The sequence below is a fragment of the Ranitomeya imitator genome, chromosome 9 (genome assembly GCF_032444005.1).
Source record: "Ranitomeya imitator isolate aRanImi1 chromosome 9, aRanImi1.pri, whole genome shotgun sequence".
Classification (NCBI taxonomy): Eukaryota; Metazoa; Chordata; class Amphibia; order Anura; family Dendrobatidae; genus Ranitomeya; species Ranitomeya imitator.
Genome location: NC_091290.1, coordinates 105,197,143 through 105,214,166, shown reverse-complemented (window position 1 = coordinate 105,214,166; position 17,024 = coordinate 105,197,143). Strand labels below are relative to the sequence as shown.

Below are 17,024 nucleotides of genomic sequence, written 5' to 3'. Positions count from 1 at the left end.
GAGCGGTCTGTGTGACAGCTCTCCAGCGACCAAACAGCGACGCTGCAGCGATCCGGATCGTTGTCGGTATCGCTGCAGCGTCGCTTAGTGTGAAGGGGCCTTTAGAGGGTGTACCTGTGTAGAAATGTCGTGGGGTACCGACACCTGTTTTTATCACCTCTTACAGTAAGACCATTGATATCAAAGTGTTGAAACCTCCATTTAAAGGGGTTGTCCATTACTCAGAAAACCCTGTCTCAATCACCTTCGGTGCTGAAGCCTTTTCAGCAATGTTGGCATTGGCTCTCCCAGGGATCGATTGACATTGTTGTGTCACACAATCACTGTGGCCAATCAGCACTGGCTTCACTTTTATCTCCAACAGATGAATCTGACATCAAGTGGACATTAGAGCTGCGGTTGTATGCTCACTTCCTCTTGATGTCTGATTCTTCTGTAGGAGGGGAAAGTGAATCCGGTACCGATTGGGCACAGGGAGCACATGACATACTGGTAACAATGTGACGTGATCCCCAGGAGAGCCAGTGCCAACATCACTGGATTTGTTCCAGCACCCGAGGTACTGTAAGTATAAGTGTTCTTATTTTATTGTGGGCAAATATAGGGATTTAGAAAGAATTGCTTGAGTAGTGGTGAACCGTTATAATGTTTTCGAAGGGTAGTATTTTTTGCTGACAGGTGACAACTGTTCATCATAAACATAAGGCATTAGATGCATCATGATAATAGCTTGGAAATTCCTTTGACATTATTGGAGCCCGTAATCTTCTTGAAATAATTCCTGTGGACACAGAAATGCAAATAACACTCCAATCCAAAGTGCTTTACAAACATCATCATCAACCCTGTCCACATTGGGGTTCCCTATCAGTATGTCTTTCGAGGGTGAGCGGAAACCGAGACAAACATGGGGAGAACATACAGAAGAAGAGTTATGATAACCTTTTTTATCTTTTTTGTATTTTCTCATCATGTTTTTAATTGTACATTAAAAGTTATGTTTTATCATATTCTAATTGATGCTGGAGCCCAGTCCTCATGAGCAAAATAATCAGCTCTGAGCTGAGCGACTATTCCCTAATCCCATTATGGGCCAATAGTTAAGGGTCAACGGATTATGTCTGGAGTTATTATCAAGTGAAAATACTTATGTGCAACAACATGGATACATCAATGTGCGCTTTACCAGTCTATGTTATGATCAACATAAAGTAGAGTCTCCAGAGTTATTCCAAGAATAAAACAAGGAACCAGTAGTAATCAATTCATAATCAATGGGACCTACATGCACCCAGTCTCAGAAAGGAGACAAACCTCATGGATAATGCAGTGCCGCTTATTAATTAGTCAAATGTACTCCCAAGCCTCATTTAGATGGAAGTGATTTTTCTCATACTTGGGAAAAAACAAACTGATTTTCGTGAGTGTGTCAGTTTTTCCCATGAAAGCTTCATCAGTTATTTTGTCGTATGCAAAAAAAAAAAAATGGTACGCTTCTTGTACCAATTGCATTGTTGATCATGGACAGCATACAGGTTAAATGTCAATGTGTTCTGTCAAGTATTTTCATAGATCCATAGATTTGTACAGGTGATTTTAAACTCTGATTCAGATCAAAAATGACATGTTTCACGGGTTTACCATGACAGAGAGGAGTCAGAAGACCACAGCATCTGATTTCTCCTACTCCCGCACTGATTACAAGCACTTGGCCTTCTTATTCAACGTTGGCAGTGCAGGGGTTAATCTGTTCAGTTGAGAGCTCCTGGAGCATTAAGGCTCTCAGCTGTGCACGGTTAGCCACTCCCATCTCCCATATAATCTGGGCCCTGGCTAGCACTCATTGTCAGAGTAGCTTATGCTGCATGGCTGGAAGTTGTTGGTGGTTATTGTTGGAGAAAGGCATTTGATGGATTTATCTGTGACTGTTGCTAGGTTTTGAGTGTGTGATATTTCCCTTTCTTCTACTTTGGTTTAACCACATCCTCCACTCCTCGGTGCATTCCTCTGTTAAATGTGTGAGCATATTTGTATGATTGGTATTTTCCTTTATCCCTGTTTATTACCTTGTTAGTCTGGTTGGTGAATTATGGTACACTACTACTCCCCTCTTCCCTGGGTGAGGGAAGGGAAGAGACTGAGAGTGGATTCAGGAGCTAAGGCAAGGTATGTGGCCCCGGTGTCTTCGCCATCAGAAGTAATCAGGGGAACAGGGCGAGCTAGAGCGCACCTATCGTTAGGGACAGGGAAGGAGCCCCTGGTTCTGGGACACCCGACAACATGTCTCAGTGATTTTTTTTTAAGGACAGTTTTAAAAAAAAAAAAAAAAAGACATTTGAACAGCACCAAAGAACCATAGGCTATAATGGGTACATGTCCGATCCATGAAAAACATAGACAGAACAAATAAGTGACATAACAGATGTCTGAAGGTGGCCTACCTAGTAGTGATGTTTTCTATCTCCACCCTACTCTGACTCCTATAATATCAGACCTGTACCTGTCAATCAAAGAAGAGGAGGTTGAAGAAGAATACAAAAGATGTAAGTGGGAAGGTGCTCTGAACTGTTTGGTCACGCCAAGGGTGCACCAAGTGCCTGTGCTTGGTCTTCATAGTCATTTTGTGCTTACAAACTCCCTTCAGTAGAGTTAATGTTTCATAATGTTGTATGTTGACCACTATTGATCAAGTAATTTAATATTTTGAACCTAAAGCTGAGCACACAGCAGTACCCTATCGTGCGGTGTTATTATTATTCAATGTGGAGTCTTTCAAGTTTTTTTTTGTTTTTTTTTGCCCCCTTTCTTCACTATGCACAGATACAAAAACTGGTATCATGTCACCAGAGAGGCTGATAGGGATTATTGACATGACCATCCGGTCCTTATGGAATCTGTGGCTGTAGCAGTAAGATATCTGCCTATTCCTGAGGCTGGAGCCAGGATTTCTTCAATGTTATTTTTTAATATAGCGATTATGAAGAAGACTGGAGGAAATGGAGACTGGAATCGATTTTTATTCAAAGTGAAACATTGAACAGCAATACAATGATAACTCTTATTTAGTTGGCAGCAACAGTTTGGTCAATAAAGTTTCTGAGTTCAGTGACCCGAGCGTACACCCCGGGAGATGATGGAGAGCAGGTACCGCTTCCCCAGGATACTATTCCAACCAAAGTCCAGCTTCCATCCTTCTGACATACAAGAGGACCTCCAGAGTCACCCTGAAATTCATAAAATGGGATATTCAGTAACTCACTGACAGGGCCTATTGCATAGCTCTGTGGGTGCTGGAACTTATATTGTCCCCTGAACTATACTGCTATCCCCTGGCCTAGAGCAGGAGAGGCTACTCTTATTCAATATCTGCCCTTTGTAGAGCCTGAGATACTTGGTGAGGACCAGGGACAGACACGCGATGACAGGAGGATGCTGCTAGAGTCTTTTGGCTTGCCCCTTTTTTTAAATGGTTCAGTACCCCTTAACAAAGGTAACATCTACAGCTGGATATTCATGTACTTCCTTCAAGGCCATGACTGTGCTGTGAATGCTATGGCAATCTGCAATAATAATATACAACCGCAATTCCAAAAAAGTTTGGAGCTGTGTAAAATGTAAAGAAAACAAGAATGCAATGGTTTGGAAACCTCTTGTAGCAGTTCTCCACGCAATCCACAAATACAAGTTAAAGCTTTAGCTTTCAAAGGAGAAGCTGAATGTCAACACAATCCAGAAATGCTGCCATCTTCTTTTGGTGAAAGCTCAGGTATAATGAACTGAGGCAAAATAAAAAACTGTTCTGAGGTGGGATGAATCAAAATACAAAATTGTTTATGGAAACCACAGACATCATGTCCTGCAGATTTGGAGTAGAGGGACCATCCAGCTTGTTATCAGCTCATAGTTCCTGCATCTCTAATGGTATGGGGCTGCATTCGTGCCTTTGGCAAGGGCAGTTTATACATCTGGAGAGGTACTATCAGAACTGAGTATATATTGATGTGTTAGAACAACATATACTCCAACCAGACAAAGTCTGTTTCCGGGAAGACCTTATATATTCTAGGAAGACAATGTTAAACCCCATACTAGATCATTACACCAGCATGGCTTCACAGAAGAAGAGTTAGGGTGATGAACTGGACACCCACAGTCCAGATTTTCACCAAGAGAAAAAAATTGACACATTATGAAATGAAAAATCTGGAAAAGACCCCGACGTGTGGAACAGCGAGAATCCTCCATCAGACAAGAACGGGACAACATTCCTCTCCCAAAAGTCCAGCAAGTGTCTCCTCACTCCCCAGACATTTAGAGATTGGTGAAGAGGAAGGGAAACTACACCATGGTTGACATGGCCCAGTCACAACTTTTTTTTGTGTTATGTGGCTGTCACCAATTTTCCAATGAAATGTAAAATTGTCCAAGTTCAACTTCGGATCTGTGGCCTCCCTTGTGTTGTGAATAAATAATGACTAGAAGAGATTTCCAATCATTAAATTCTTGTTTTTTTTCACAGCGTCCCAACTTTTTTGAAATTGGCGTCGTATCTGGACTTTATGATCACCACTATTTGCATAGTGTAGCCATAACATGTGGTAGTACACATACGGAGGCTACATCTGTACTTTTCCGCTCAGCACAACTCTTTGATAGATATTAATTATCCATCAGGCAGTGTATGAGATCCATGCCAAGTAATAGATCAGGTCCAGAATATAGGTCCCTGTACAATGCACCACTGGGGAGGAAGAGTTCCCACAGTGTTGAACCCGCCACTGCCCTGGACCATGAGTGGAAGCCTTTCCATCACTTTATGCTTACCATGCAGGAGGAGGCTCCATCGGCTCCAGCGCAGATCATGACATCGTGGATCTTGTTACCCCAATATTTCTTGCATTCGGTGTTGGTGAGGAGAGGCAGCGCTACCTGTTGCAGCCTAGCAGGGGTTTGACTTGCTGAAATAATATTTAAAAATAAAGTAATTTATGTTATTTATCATATAATGCCTTATTATTCTGATTATAATTATTGAAGTGATGGCTAATCTTGGCTATATATAGCACAATTTTTCCTGACCGTCTTGGGTAAGCCATACATGTTCATCCATACCTGAGGAGTCTGTCAGCCCCCATCCTGTGGTGACACACTTCAGACCACCTTCATAGTTGTCAGTAGCCATTGCCACGCAAACAGGGGACACATCGGCTCGTGTTTTAATGGGGGAAGACAATTTGATCAGCGTAATGTCATTTTTTATAGTGAAAGTACTGTAGTTCGGGTGCTTGAAGACCTTGAATGAAATTCAGACAAGTGCATGTTATATTGATCATTATTATGTGGCTCAGTTGGTAGCACTATTGCTGGGGGCCCTGGGTGCAAATCCCACCAAGGACAACACCTGCCAGGATTTTGTATGTTCTCCTTGTGTTTTGTCGGTTTCCTCCCACACTCCAAAGACATACTGATAGGGAATCTAGATTGCGATCCCCAATGGGGACAGTGAAAATAATGTTTGTAAAGCGCTGTGGAATATGATGGCGCTATATAAGCAATGCATAATAAATAACAATTATTATCTATATTCTGCAGTGTAGAGCACAGATTGTAATCACCCACATCAGTTCTCATCCCCAATGGTTCGTACGTAGAATACATCTAGATCCACTTTCTGCTTTGTAGAAACTGTACAATTAATTTACCAAATTCAAGATGGTAAATTTTCTCCCACCGCCTCTTTTCACAGTAAACTGTACATGTGTCACAACACTGACATCCAGTCTGCAGTCGCTCTGTATGACTGCAGACTTGTGAATCCCCCCAGCGCACGCACCGTGCCGGTTTCCGACCCGGGATCGGAGGGTATGTATTAGTTATACATACTCCCGGGCAGTTGGCCAAACTAGTATGGAGCGATGCTACGCCCACTGGTCCGCTCCGTCACTGAAGTGTGTATGAAGCGAGGCTTCGCCCACCGGTCAGGTGTATGTAACACTCATACATACCCTCCAAACAATCTGTATGACTGCAGACTTATTGATTAGGACCGGACAACCCCTTTAATAGCTTCATATTAGGAGAAAAATTCCTTCCCATCTTCATATACGGCAATCAGACTAGTTCCCTGGATTATAACATCTAGTGCCCTAACCTGTAATATTACATTACATAGAAAGGCAACTTTTTTTTTTTGGGGGGGGGGGGGTGGGAGCATGAAAAATTTTATTCCATTTTGGTCTCAATGTTTCAATTCCTACATTTGTACATTAAAAATAAAAAATAAATTTACTGTTCAACATGAAAAAAGAGATAGTTCTGTGGGTTGGTACAATTATGGTGGTCACAAATATTTATAGTTTTCCTATATTTTACATGTATTACACACTAATATCATACTTGGCAACAAAGTTTTGATGTCACCAAATTCCAAGGTCTACTTGATATAGCTGTATGACGATTTGTTTCCCCCACGAAAAATCATAATTTCTTTAAATAAGTTTTAGTATTTTGGCCGTACACTCTTTGATTTCAGTGTAGGCCATATTTTATTATACATATCAGTACAATCAAGGCTGGGATCATTACCTGACGCACCAGGGCAAGTGCCGGGGCCCAGACGAATGATGGGGGGCACTCTCCTTTGGGGACACCGGCACACTATGAGGCCCGTGAGCGGCTCTATTCAAATCCTCATCTCTCCCCGTTCCTTGAAGCTCCAGTATCTTCAGTGTCTTCTGACTCTCTGTGACATCTCAGGGCAGATGGCGTGATGACGTCACTCTGCAGAGCAGTGCAGGGTCAGAAGACACTGATTAGACCGGAGCTACAGGGAACAAGGAGAGTATTTGATTATTGATTCTTTTATGTGTGAAGCATTATATGGGGCCATTATATACTGTATGGAGCACTATATGGGGCCATTATTTTGTATGGAGCAATATTTGGGGCCACTATACCGCAAGGACCATTATATGTTGCCCATTTTCGTGTATGGAGCATTATATGGGGCTTTTATATACTATGTGGAACATTATTTGGGGCCATTACACTGTATGGACCATTATATGGGGCCCATTATACCATATGGAGCATTATATGGGGCTATTATATACTATATGGATCATTATTTGGGGCCATTTTACTATATGGACCATTATATGGAGCCCATTATACTGTATTGAGCATTATATGGGGCTATTATATACTATGTGGAACATTATTTGGGGCCATTACACTTGTATGGAGCATTATATGAGGCCCATTATACTGTACTAGACTGTGGCCCGATTCTAACGCATCGGGTATTCTAGAATATGCATGTCCCTGTAGTATATGGACAATGATGATTCCAGAATTCGCGGCAGACTGTGCCCGTCGCTGATTGGTCGAGGCAACCTTTGACATCATCGTCGCCATGGCAACCATTATGACATCGTTGCTGTGCCGGTTGCTGATTGGTCAAGGCCTGGCGGCCTCGACCAATCAGACGCGGGATTTCTACGTCCTTTATGACATCATCGTCGCTGTGCCCATTGCTGATTGGTCGAGGCCTGGCGGCCTCGACCAATCAGAGAGCCGGGATTTCCAGGACAGACAGAAAGACAGACAGACAGACAGACAGACAGACAGACGGAAAAACCCTTAGACAATTATATATATAGAAGATGGAGCATTGTATGGGGCCATTAAATACTGTATAGAGCACTATATGGGGCTATTATTTTGTATGGAGCAATAGATGGGGCCATTATACTGTATCGAACAATATATAGGGACATTATATACTATATGGAGCATTATTTGGGGCCATTACACTTGTATGGAGCATTATATGAGGCCCATTATACTGTATGGAGCATTGTATGGGGCCATTAAATACTGTATAGAGCACTATATGGGGCTATTATTTTGTATGGAGCAATAGATGGGGCCATTATACTGTATCGAACAATATATAGGGACATTATATACTATATGGAGCATTATTTGGGGCCATTATACTATATGGAGCATTATATGGGGCCATTATATACTGTATGGAGCAATATATGGGGCCATTATTTTGTATGGAGCAATATATGGGGCCATTGTACTGTATGGAGCATTATATGGGGCCATTATATACTACATGAAGCATTATATGGGGCTACTAAACTGTATGGAGTAATACTGTATATGGGGCCCATTCAACTGTATGGAGCATTATATGGGGCACATTATACTGTATTAAGCATTACATGGGGCCCATTATACTGTATGGAGCAAGATATGGGGCCCATAATAATGTATGGAGGACTATGTGGTGCTCATAATACTGTATGGAAGACTATGTGGTGCCCATAATACTGTATTGAAGACTATGCAGTGCCTATAATACTGTATGGAAGACTATGCGGTGCCCCTAATATTGTATGGAGGACTATGGGGTGTCCCCAATATTGTATGAAGGACTATGTGGTGCCCATAATACTGTATGGCAGACTATGTGGTGCTCATAATACTGTATGGAGGACTATGTGGTGCCCATAATACTGTATGGAGGACTGTGTGGTGTCCATAATATTGTATGGAGGACTGTGTGGTGCCCATAATACTGTACGGGTGACTATGTGGTTCCCATAATATTATATGAAGCACTGTGTGGTGCCCATAATACTGTATGGAGGACTGTGTGGTGCCCATAATATTGTTTGGAGGACTATTTGGTGCCCATAATACTGTATGGAGGACTATGAGGTGCCCATAATACTGTGTGGAGGACTATGTGGTGCCCATAATTCTGGGACTATACTGTCCGATATAAAATGAAAAGTCTGCAGTCACTGTGTGCTGAAAACCTGGATCTGGCCCTAATTACAATTATGACAGTATCATGTATGGTAATATTTCACTATTATTAAATAAAAATAAAATATAAAATCTTTTTTAAATATTTGCTTAGTCTCAAAAAAGGGCCTTTACAATACCATCTGCTGATTTCCTTCCAATTCTTTCCAATACACTGTTTTCCATAGGCTATGGCTTAGTGTTATAGCCAGAGGCATAGTCTAATATGTATATTGCCATAGCATAGTCTTATAGCCAGAGGCATAGCCCAATAGACATATAGCTATAGCATAGTCCTATAGCCAGAGGCATAGCCTAATAGATATATAGCTATAGCATAGTCTTATAGCCAGAGGCATAGTCTAATATGTATATTGCCATGGAAAAGTCATATAGGCATAGCCTAATAGGTACAAGTATGTAGCTATAGCATAGTCCTATAGCCAGAGGCATAGCCTAATAGGCATATAGCTAACAGACAATTCTCTATACTCCTCCTCCTAGACCTGTCCTCTGCCTTCGACACAGTTGACCACTGCCTTCTACTACAGATCCTCTCTTCCTTTGGGGTCAAAGACCTTGCTCTATCTTGGATCTCCTCATACCTTGCCAACTGCACATTTAGCGTTTCCTACTCCCATACTACCTCTTCATCTCACTCCCTTTCTGTTGGAGTCCCCCAAGGCTCTGTCCTAGGACCCTTACTCTTCTCAATCTATACACTCGGCCTGGGACAACTCATAAGGTCCTATGGCTTCCAGTGCCATCTATATGCCGATGACACTCAGATCTACCTCTCTGGCCCAGATGTCACCGCTCTGCTCTCCAAAATCCCAGAGTGTCTATCAGCCATATCTTCCTTCTTCTCCTCTCGATTCCTCAAGCTCAATGTGGACAAATCTGAACTCATTATCTTTCCTCCATCACGCATATCCTCCCTACCTGATTTATCTATCAAAATAAATGAAATCACTCTTTCCCCAGTCCCCAAAATCCGCTGCCTCGGAGTAACCCTTGACTCTGCCCTGTTCTTCAAACCGTACATCCAAGCTCTCGCCACCTCCTGTCGCCTCAAGCTCAAAAATATTTCCAGAATCCGTCCTTTCCTCAACCCACACTCTACCAAAATGCTCGTGCATGCCCTAATCATCTCCCACCTCGACTACTGCAACATCCTCCTCTGTGGCCCACCTTCTAACACTCTCGCACCCCTCCAGTCCATCCTTAACTCTGCTGCCTGACTAATTAATCTCTCTCCTCGCTACACTCTTGCTTCCCCTGTTTGCAAATCCATTCACTGGCTTTTAATTTCCCAGCGTATCCAGTTTAAACTACTATCACTGACCTACAAAGCCATCCATAACCTTTCTCCTCCATATATTTCCACACTAATCTCTCAAATTCTTCCCCCACGTAATCTCCGGTCCCCCCAAGACCACCTCCTCTCCTCCACGCTTATTCGCTCCTCACCCAATCGCCTCCAAGACTTCTCCCGAATATCACGCATCCTCTGGAATTCAGTGCCCCAACACATCCGGTTATCCACTACTTTTGGATCCTTCAAAAGAAACCTGAAAACCCACCTCTTCAAGGAAGCTTACAGCCTGTAAAGACCACACAGCCACCTCAACACCATTGGAGCTACTGCAACCCTCGACCTACTGTCTCCTTCCCCATAATCCTGTAGAATGTAAACCTGCAAGGGCAGGGTCCTCTTCCTTCTGTACCAGACTGTCATTGTTAGTTTTGTTTACTGTAAGTGATATTTGTATTTTGATGTAAGCCCTTCTCATGTACAGCACCATGGAATTAATGGTGCTATATGAATAAATAATAATAAATAAATAATAATATAGCTATAGCATAGTCTTATAGCCACAAGCATAACCTAATAGGTAGGTAGTTGTGGTATAGTTTTATAGTCATAGCCTAATAGGCGTATGATAGTCCTGGTGGCTTTGGTTAGACTCACTCCTACCACAGCAACCATTTCCTGTGCACTTTCAGTACAGCAGGATTCATGGTGCCCAGCAGCACCACCTACATTAGAATCTACACGGAAAACAAGGAATTGCTTGGAGATGCTGGGAAACATGAAGGTTTATAGGTAGATTTACGGTCACTTTATTTAGCCTACTGTATGTGCTTCAACACTGAACAGGTGCCTTCATCAGGCTAGGCACCACCTGATAATATCACACTTGAGGGTTTTTCAAAGTGACCACATTGTTGGGATACTTACAATAGAAATAACCAAGTCATACTTACCACCAGAATCCACCCACCCCATCTCCAGCTTCGCAACGATCTCTGCCAGAATCGAAGCGACCTGGCCACTGATTCACTGCGTGGTCAAATGACTAGTGACTATAATGTCATCACTTGCGGTCCAGTGGAGACCATAGGAGCAACAGCAGCTTAGGAAGTATGGCTTGTGTCTTTCATTTGTAAGTATCCCAATACTATTGAAAATGGCGCCGAAGAGATAACAAGGGTCAGTAGTTGTAGCATTTAATAAATTAGATCCCTAGATATTTTGGGGACAACTTTTTACTATATTTAAAAGATTTCAAAAGCAAATTAGTCAGACAAGTAATATTAGGTAAGATATCTTGTCCTGTTAGCAGTTCCAAACATGCATGGTTGGGGTCAAACTGAATGATATTGGGGGAATCGTGAATCTTGTGTCTGCCACTTCTTCTGTCTATAGTCATCTTTATATGGCCACTGTATTCTGCAATTCTAGACTCGAGCCATGGATAAGAATAACTTTGTTTCTGAACACAAAAATCACTTTAAGAACTCAATATACCATTATTTCTAATTCTCTACAGTTATATTATAATAAGATGAGGACATACCTTGGCAATGGTTTTCACCTGAGTGTCTTCAGAAGATGAACTCTGGTCAAATTCACCTAAAACAACCTTATGTGAAGTCCTGCGGGGAAGAGATACAAATGTATTTCACACTATATGCTCGATTTATTTGGAAAACACAAACTGTATACTGATTGTGAAGAAGGAAGCAGAAAAGAGGTTGTAATTGCATTTTAGCACTGTTTTCTAATCAGTGCCTACATGGGCAAAGTGCAGGAGAAAATATAGGTAGACCATGTCTCAAAATACTCCATGATCCAGTGATCCAGAAGAGGTTATTAATTGAAATTACAGATCTCAGTAGACCAAACTAGATTGACCCTGTATGTGGACCATACATAAATGTTCCACACAAACTCCTATATGTAGGGATTTATGTGGAACCTCAGGGTTCCTCAGAATTGGGTTAGCAGTTCCTTTGAGACTTATTTTAGGGATAATCGTGAGCGGTTCCCTTGAAATTTCAGGGGTTTTCTCTTCTGGTAAATAAAAAAGTAGGAAATTACTCATCTAAACCAACCATATTACCATTTTGGAGCAAATGAGAAATGGTTAGAACGGTTGGAAAGCCTAGTTCCAGTTTCCACCTTTAAAAACCTTTCCGAATTAGTTGGTTTTGGCCAACCATTTGTTGTAAATTTTATGCCATTGACCGATCGCGATGGCTGATGCCAGACTTTTGCCTGCTGAAATATGTTTTACCAGAATCTGCTGTTCATTTGGAATAGAGAAAATTGAGAAAATTGGTGTGTACTGAGTAATAAAAGAGAGGATGTGCTGCTTGATCGGGATGATGTCTCCGCGCTGTAGACCATAGAGAAATCCACTGCACTCTGCGGGTTATGAGATACAAATTATTTATCGAGCCAAGGTTCATTTAGAAAACACTTACCTGACACTACAGTGAGCAGCAGTTATGACCCATTCATCACTGATAAGGGATCCACCACAGAAGTGAAATCCAGTATTGTCCTGCGAAGAGTCAACGTACCCATTTATAGAGATTTCGAATATCGGCGCATGCCCACCCTTACACCAGAGAAGACACATGCTAACGTATTTATTACAATCTTTCCTGTAAAAGTTGCTTACTGTAATACATTTTAAAATGTCTATTGTAAATTTTTGTGACTTTTGTGCAATTCTTCTCCAATTTCAAGATCGGTGAATGAGAACATTACTGTTCATGTCTGCAACCTAACAGCCATTAACCTCTCTGCCTTATTTTGGCTTTGCATAGGCTATGAGTACGATAGACCCTAATACAACACCCACAGAAATCTATCATGTATTCAGATTCTTTAATTCCGTACAAATCCAACAAAAAGAAAATAGTTCCTTGTTCTGTCCGACACAGCGTTATGAATGCTACACTGTACAGACAGGGGCGCTGCTACCATGTGGCAAGTTGAGTGCTTTTCCTCAAGCGTCACTGCCTTCAATCAACAGAATAATACCAACAATTGTAATAATAATAGATCCATCAAAAACCACCCGGAGTAATGTAATCTATATTAAAAATACATTTTTATTATAGGTAATAATAATATAATAATAATAATTTTATTTATATAGCGCCAACATATTCCGCAGCGCTTTACAAATTATAGAGGGGACTTGTACAGACAATAGACATTACAGCATAACAGAAATACAGTTCAAAACAGATACCAGGAGGAGTGAGGGCCCTGCTCGCAAGCTTACAAACTATGGGGAAAAGGGGAGACACGAGAGGTGGATGGTAACAATTGCTTTAGTTATTCGGACCGGCCATAGTGTAAGGCTCAGGTGTTCATGTAAAGCTGCATGAACCAGTTACCTGCCTAAGTATGTAGCAGTACAGACACAGAGGGCTATTAACTGCATAAAGTGTATGAGAACATGATGCGAGGAACCTTTTTTTTTTTTTTTTTTTATTATAAATAGGCCACACAGGGATCGTTAGGTTAATGCATTGAGGCGGTAGGCCAGTCTGAACAAATGAGTTTTTAGGGCACGCTTAAAACTGTGGGGATTGGGGATTAATCGTATTAACCTAGGTAGTGCATTCCAAAGAATCGGCGCAGCACGTGTAAAGTCTTGGAGACGGGAGTGGGAGGTTCTGATTATTGAGGATGCTAACCTGAGGTCATTAGCGGAGCGGAGGGCACGGGTAGGGTGGTAGACTGATACCAGGGAGGAGATGTAGGGTGGTGCTGAGCCATGGAGTGCTTTGTGGATGAGGGTAGTAGTTTTGTACTGGATTCTGGAGTGGATGGGTAGCCAGTGTAATGACTGGCACAGGGTAGAGGCATCGGTGTAACGGTTGGTGAGGAATATGATCCTGGCTGCAGCATTCAGGACAGATTGGAGCGGGGAGAGTTTTGCAAGAGGGAGGCCGATTAGTAGAGAGTTACAATAGTCCAGACGAGAATGAATAAGTGAAACAGTCAGAGTTTTTGCAGAGTCGAAATTAAGAAAAGGGCGAATTCTAGAAATGTTTTTGAGATGCAGGTAAGAAGAGCGAGCCAGTGATCGGATGTAGGGGGTGAATGAAAGGTCAGAATCAAGGATGACCCCAAGGCAGCGGGCATGTTGCTTTGGAGTAATGGTGGAACCGCACACGGAGATGGCAATGTCAGGCAAAGGTAGGTTAGTAGAGGGAGAGAACACGAGGAGTTCAGTTTTTGACAGGTTTAGTTTCAGATAGAGGGAGGACATGATGTTAGAGACAGCGGTAAGACAATCACTGGTGTTTTCTAAAAAGGTCGGTGTGATATCGGGAGCAGAAGTGTATAATTGGGTGTCGTCAGCATAGAGATGGTACTGGAAACCAAATCTACTGATTGTTTGTCCAATAGGTAATTAAAATGTCTAAAAAAAATAATGTAATCATTGATAAAAGGGTAAGAGAAGAACATGGCCGTAGCTGGAGCTAGTACAAGTCACCGGTGATGAACTATAAAAAACAAGTAGAGTATCCAGTAACAGCTGGCAGAATATGTATCCAAGGGGAAGAAATAAATGACTATTTAAATATTGCAAAATAATATGAAATAGTGCTAAACTCCACTTCACAGTACCTAGACAGTTTTAGACAAGCAATTATAAAGGTCACTCACAAAGGTAACAGAGAAAATATCCTACTTCCAATGTGCGTTTCGCCTATCTTTGTCAGGAGGCAATCAACTAGTCTCATCTGGTGTCTTTCAGTTCTCGTTTATTGAAAAAAGTCAGGTAAGACTAGTTGACCGGTGAGCACGAGTGTGCAAAATCACATACATACGGTCGCCTAACTACGCACTCGCTCAAGGCATAGAGTGGAATCGTGACAGTGAAGGCATTGGACATTGTGGAGGATCTTGCTTTGAAGGAGTTAAAATGTTTTGATATTACCTGAAGGGAGACCTGCCATGGCCAGGATCCTGGGATAGCTTCCTCCCCATTCACAATTCTAGAATATCCTGTAAGGACCGGCTGGATAGCTGGTCTTCCACATCCTAAAAAAGTTAAAATATAGAAAAATGACTTACAACTACTTCATAATGAGTTCCGTTTTCCATGATTGATCCATGTATAGAATATATGTTTTGTGCAGGAACAACTACTAGACCTAATTCTTTAGAGAGCAACAACGCATCAACACCATCACCATGTTTTCTAAAATGTCACATTGTTTCCAAAAAAACAAAGATTGAATTTCAGTTTCCGATATAAACCTTAAGGAAAAAGGACAGAGATAATAATGAAACTAGTTCCTATAGCCAAATATTTACGTACCATAGGTTGTGCCCAAAAGGGCAATGAAAGACAGGAGACAAAGTATTGCCATTTCGCTTCAATATGAGCTGTGCGAGACCCTCCAACTTGGGAAGAAGGATTTTATTCACATTGCTCACCAATGAAAACATGGATCCTTATCTACTGCGTGGAAACTGTCCAGGGAAAATAGCATTTGGTTATCAAAAAACCTTGGATAACTACGGCACTGCTGGAGAGACAAGTGAATGAGTATCAATTAGAGCAAAACGACTATGGCCGGTGCTCAAGATAATACTGGGAACATGTAAATGATAAGTCCCTTAAAAATGTAAAATTTGAAATGAAATTGTAAAAAAAATATAAAGTCAACATAACATTGAATTATGCTCGTATTATACATGGAATTAGCATCGGCGGGACCTTCACAGAGCAAAAGAATACAAACTAAATCTGATATTAATGATTTTTGTCACGATTACCTTTCAATACTCTTAAAAATTCTAAAAAAAATTTATCAAGGGCACTTGATAATTTAAAAGAATTCAGTCAGCCAGTGGTGTATCTAATTTTGGATGCAACCCAGGGCAAAATTTGGACCTGAGCCCCACCTGCATGTTCTTCAGATATATTGGCCCTTGTAGTGTTCCAGATACTGTGAAGATACACGTGTTCACCCCTCATGTAACAGTGTCTCGTCCTCTAATAATGTTCTCGATCCTTGCCCCTTTCTGTAATAACATTCTGTGCCCCTTTTCTGTAATAGTGGCCCTCATCCTGACCTTTTCCTGTAATAATGTCTCCCATCCTGGGCCCCTTATAGCAATATATGTCCCCCAGGGTCACTTTCGCCTTTCTGTCTGTCCTTCTGTCTGTCACAGTTATTCATTGGTCGTGGCCTCTGTCTGTCATGGAATCCAAGTCACTCATTGGTCTTGCCAGCTGCCTGTCATGGCTGCCACGACCAATCAGCGACGGCCACAGTCCGATTAGTCCCTCCCTACTCCCTGCAGTCAGCGCCCGGCGCCCGCTCCATACTCCCCGCAGTCACCGCTCAAACAGGGTTAATGCCAGCGGTAACGGACCACGTCATGCCGCGGGTAATTCACTCCATTACCGCCGCTATTAACCCTGTGTGACCAAGTTTTTACTATTGATGCTGCCTATGCAGCGTCAATAGTAAAAACATCTAATGTTAAAAATAATTTAAAAAAATAAAAAATCATTATATACTCACCTTTTGCGACGCTCCGGTGACTGCTCCATGCAAGCGGCAGGTTCCGGTGGCAAGGATGGTATGGGAGAAGGACCTGCCATGACGTCACGGTCATGTGACCGCGACATCATCACAGGCCTTGTGCGCCTGCGCGAGAAGGACCTACCATGACGTCACGGTCATGTGACCGCGACGTCATCACAGGCCCTGTGCGCCTGCGCGAGAAGGACCTGCCATGACGTCACGGTCATGTGACCGCGACGTCATCACAGGCCCTGCGCGCCTGCGCAAGAACGACCTGCCATGACGTCACGGTCATGTGACCGCGCCGTCATCACAGGTCCTGTGCGCCTACGCGAGAAGGA

At 42.2% G+C, this 17,024-nt stretch overlaps 1 protein-coding gene across 1 annotated transcript; it reads right to left on the bottom strand.

Moving 5' to 3' along the window:
* Positions 1–2,995: 2,995 nt before the first annotated feature.
* LOC138649806 (chymotrypsin A-like) lies at positions 2,996–15,554 on the bottom strand. The gene is made up of 7 exons (XM_069740512.1): positions 15,465–15,554; positions 15,081–15,184; positions 12,598–12,677; positions 11,688–11,766; positions 5,113–5,293; positions 4,825–4,958; positions 2,996–3,224 (listed from the first exon to the last, which is right to left on the bottom strand). Exons 1-7 carry the CDS (start codon positions 15,514–15,516, stop codon positions 3,063–3,065), a joined length of 792 nt encoding a protein of 263 aa, XP_069596613.1. The 5' UTR covers positions 15,517–15,554; the 3' UTR covers positions 2,996–3,062.
* Positions 15,555–17,024: the final 1,470 nt, after the last annotated feature.

Coding starts and splice junctions, on each gene's coding strand:
- LOC138649806 (XM_069740512.1), bottom strand. CDS start 15,516: ATGGCAATACTTTGTCTCCTGTCTTTCATTGCCCTTTTGGGCACAACC. Junction 12,678..15,080: donor CATGGCAGGTCTCCCTTCAG/GTAATATCAAAA, acceptor GACTCTTCGCAG/GACAATACTGGATTTCACTT. Junction 11,767..12,597: donor GCTGCTCACTGTAGTGTCAG/GTAAGTGTTTTC, acceptor TCTTCCCCGCAG/GACTTCACATAAGGTTGTTT.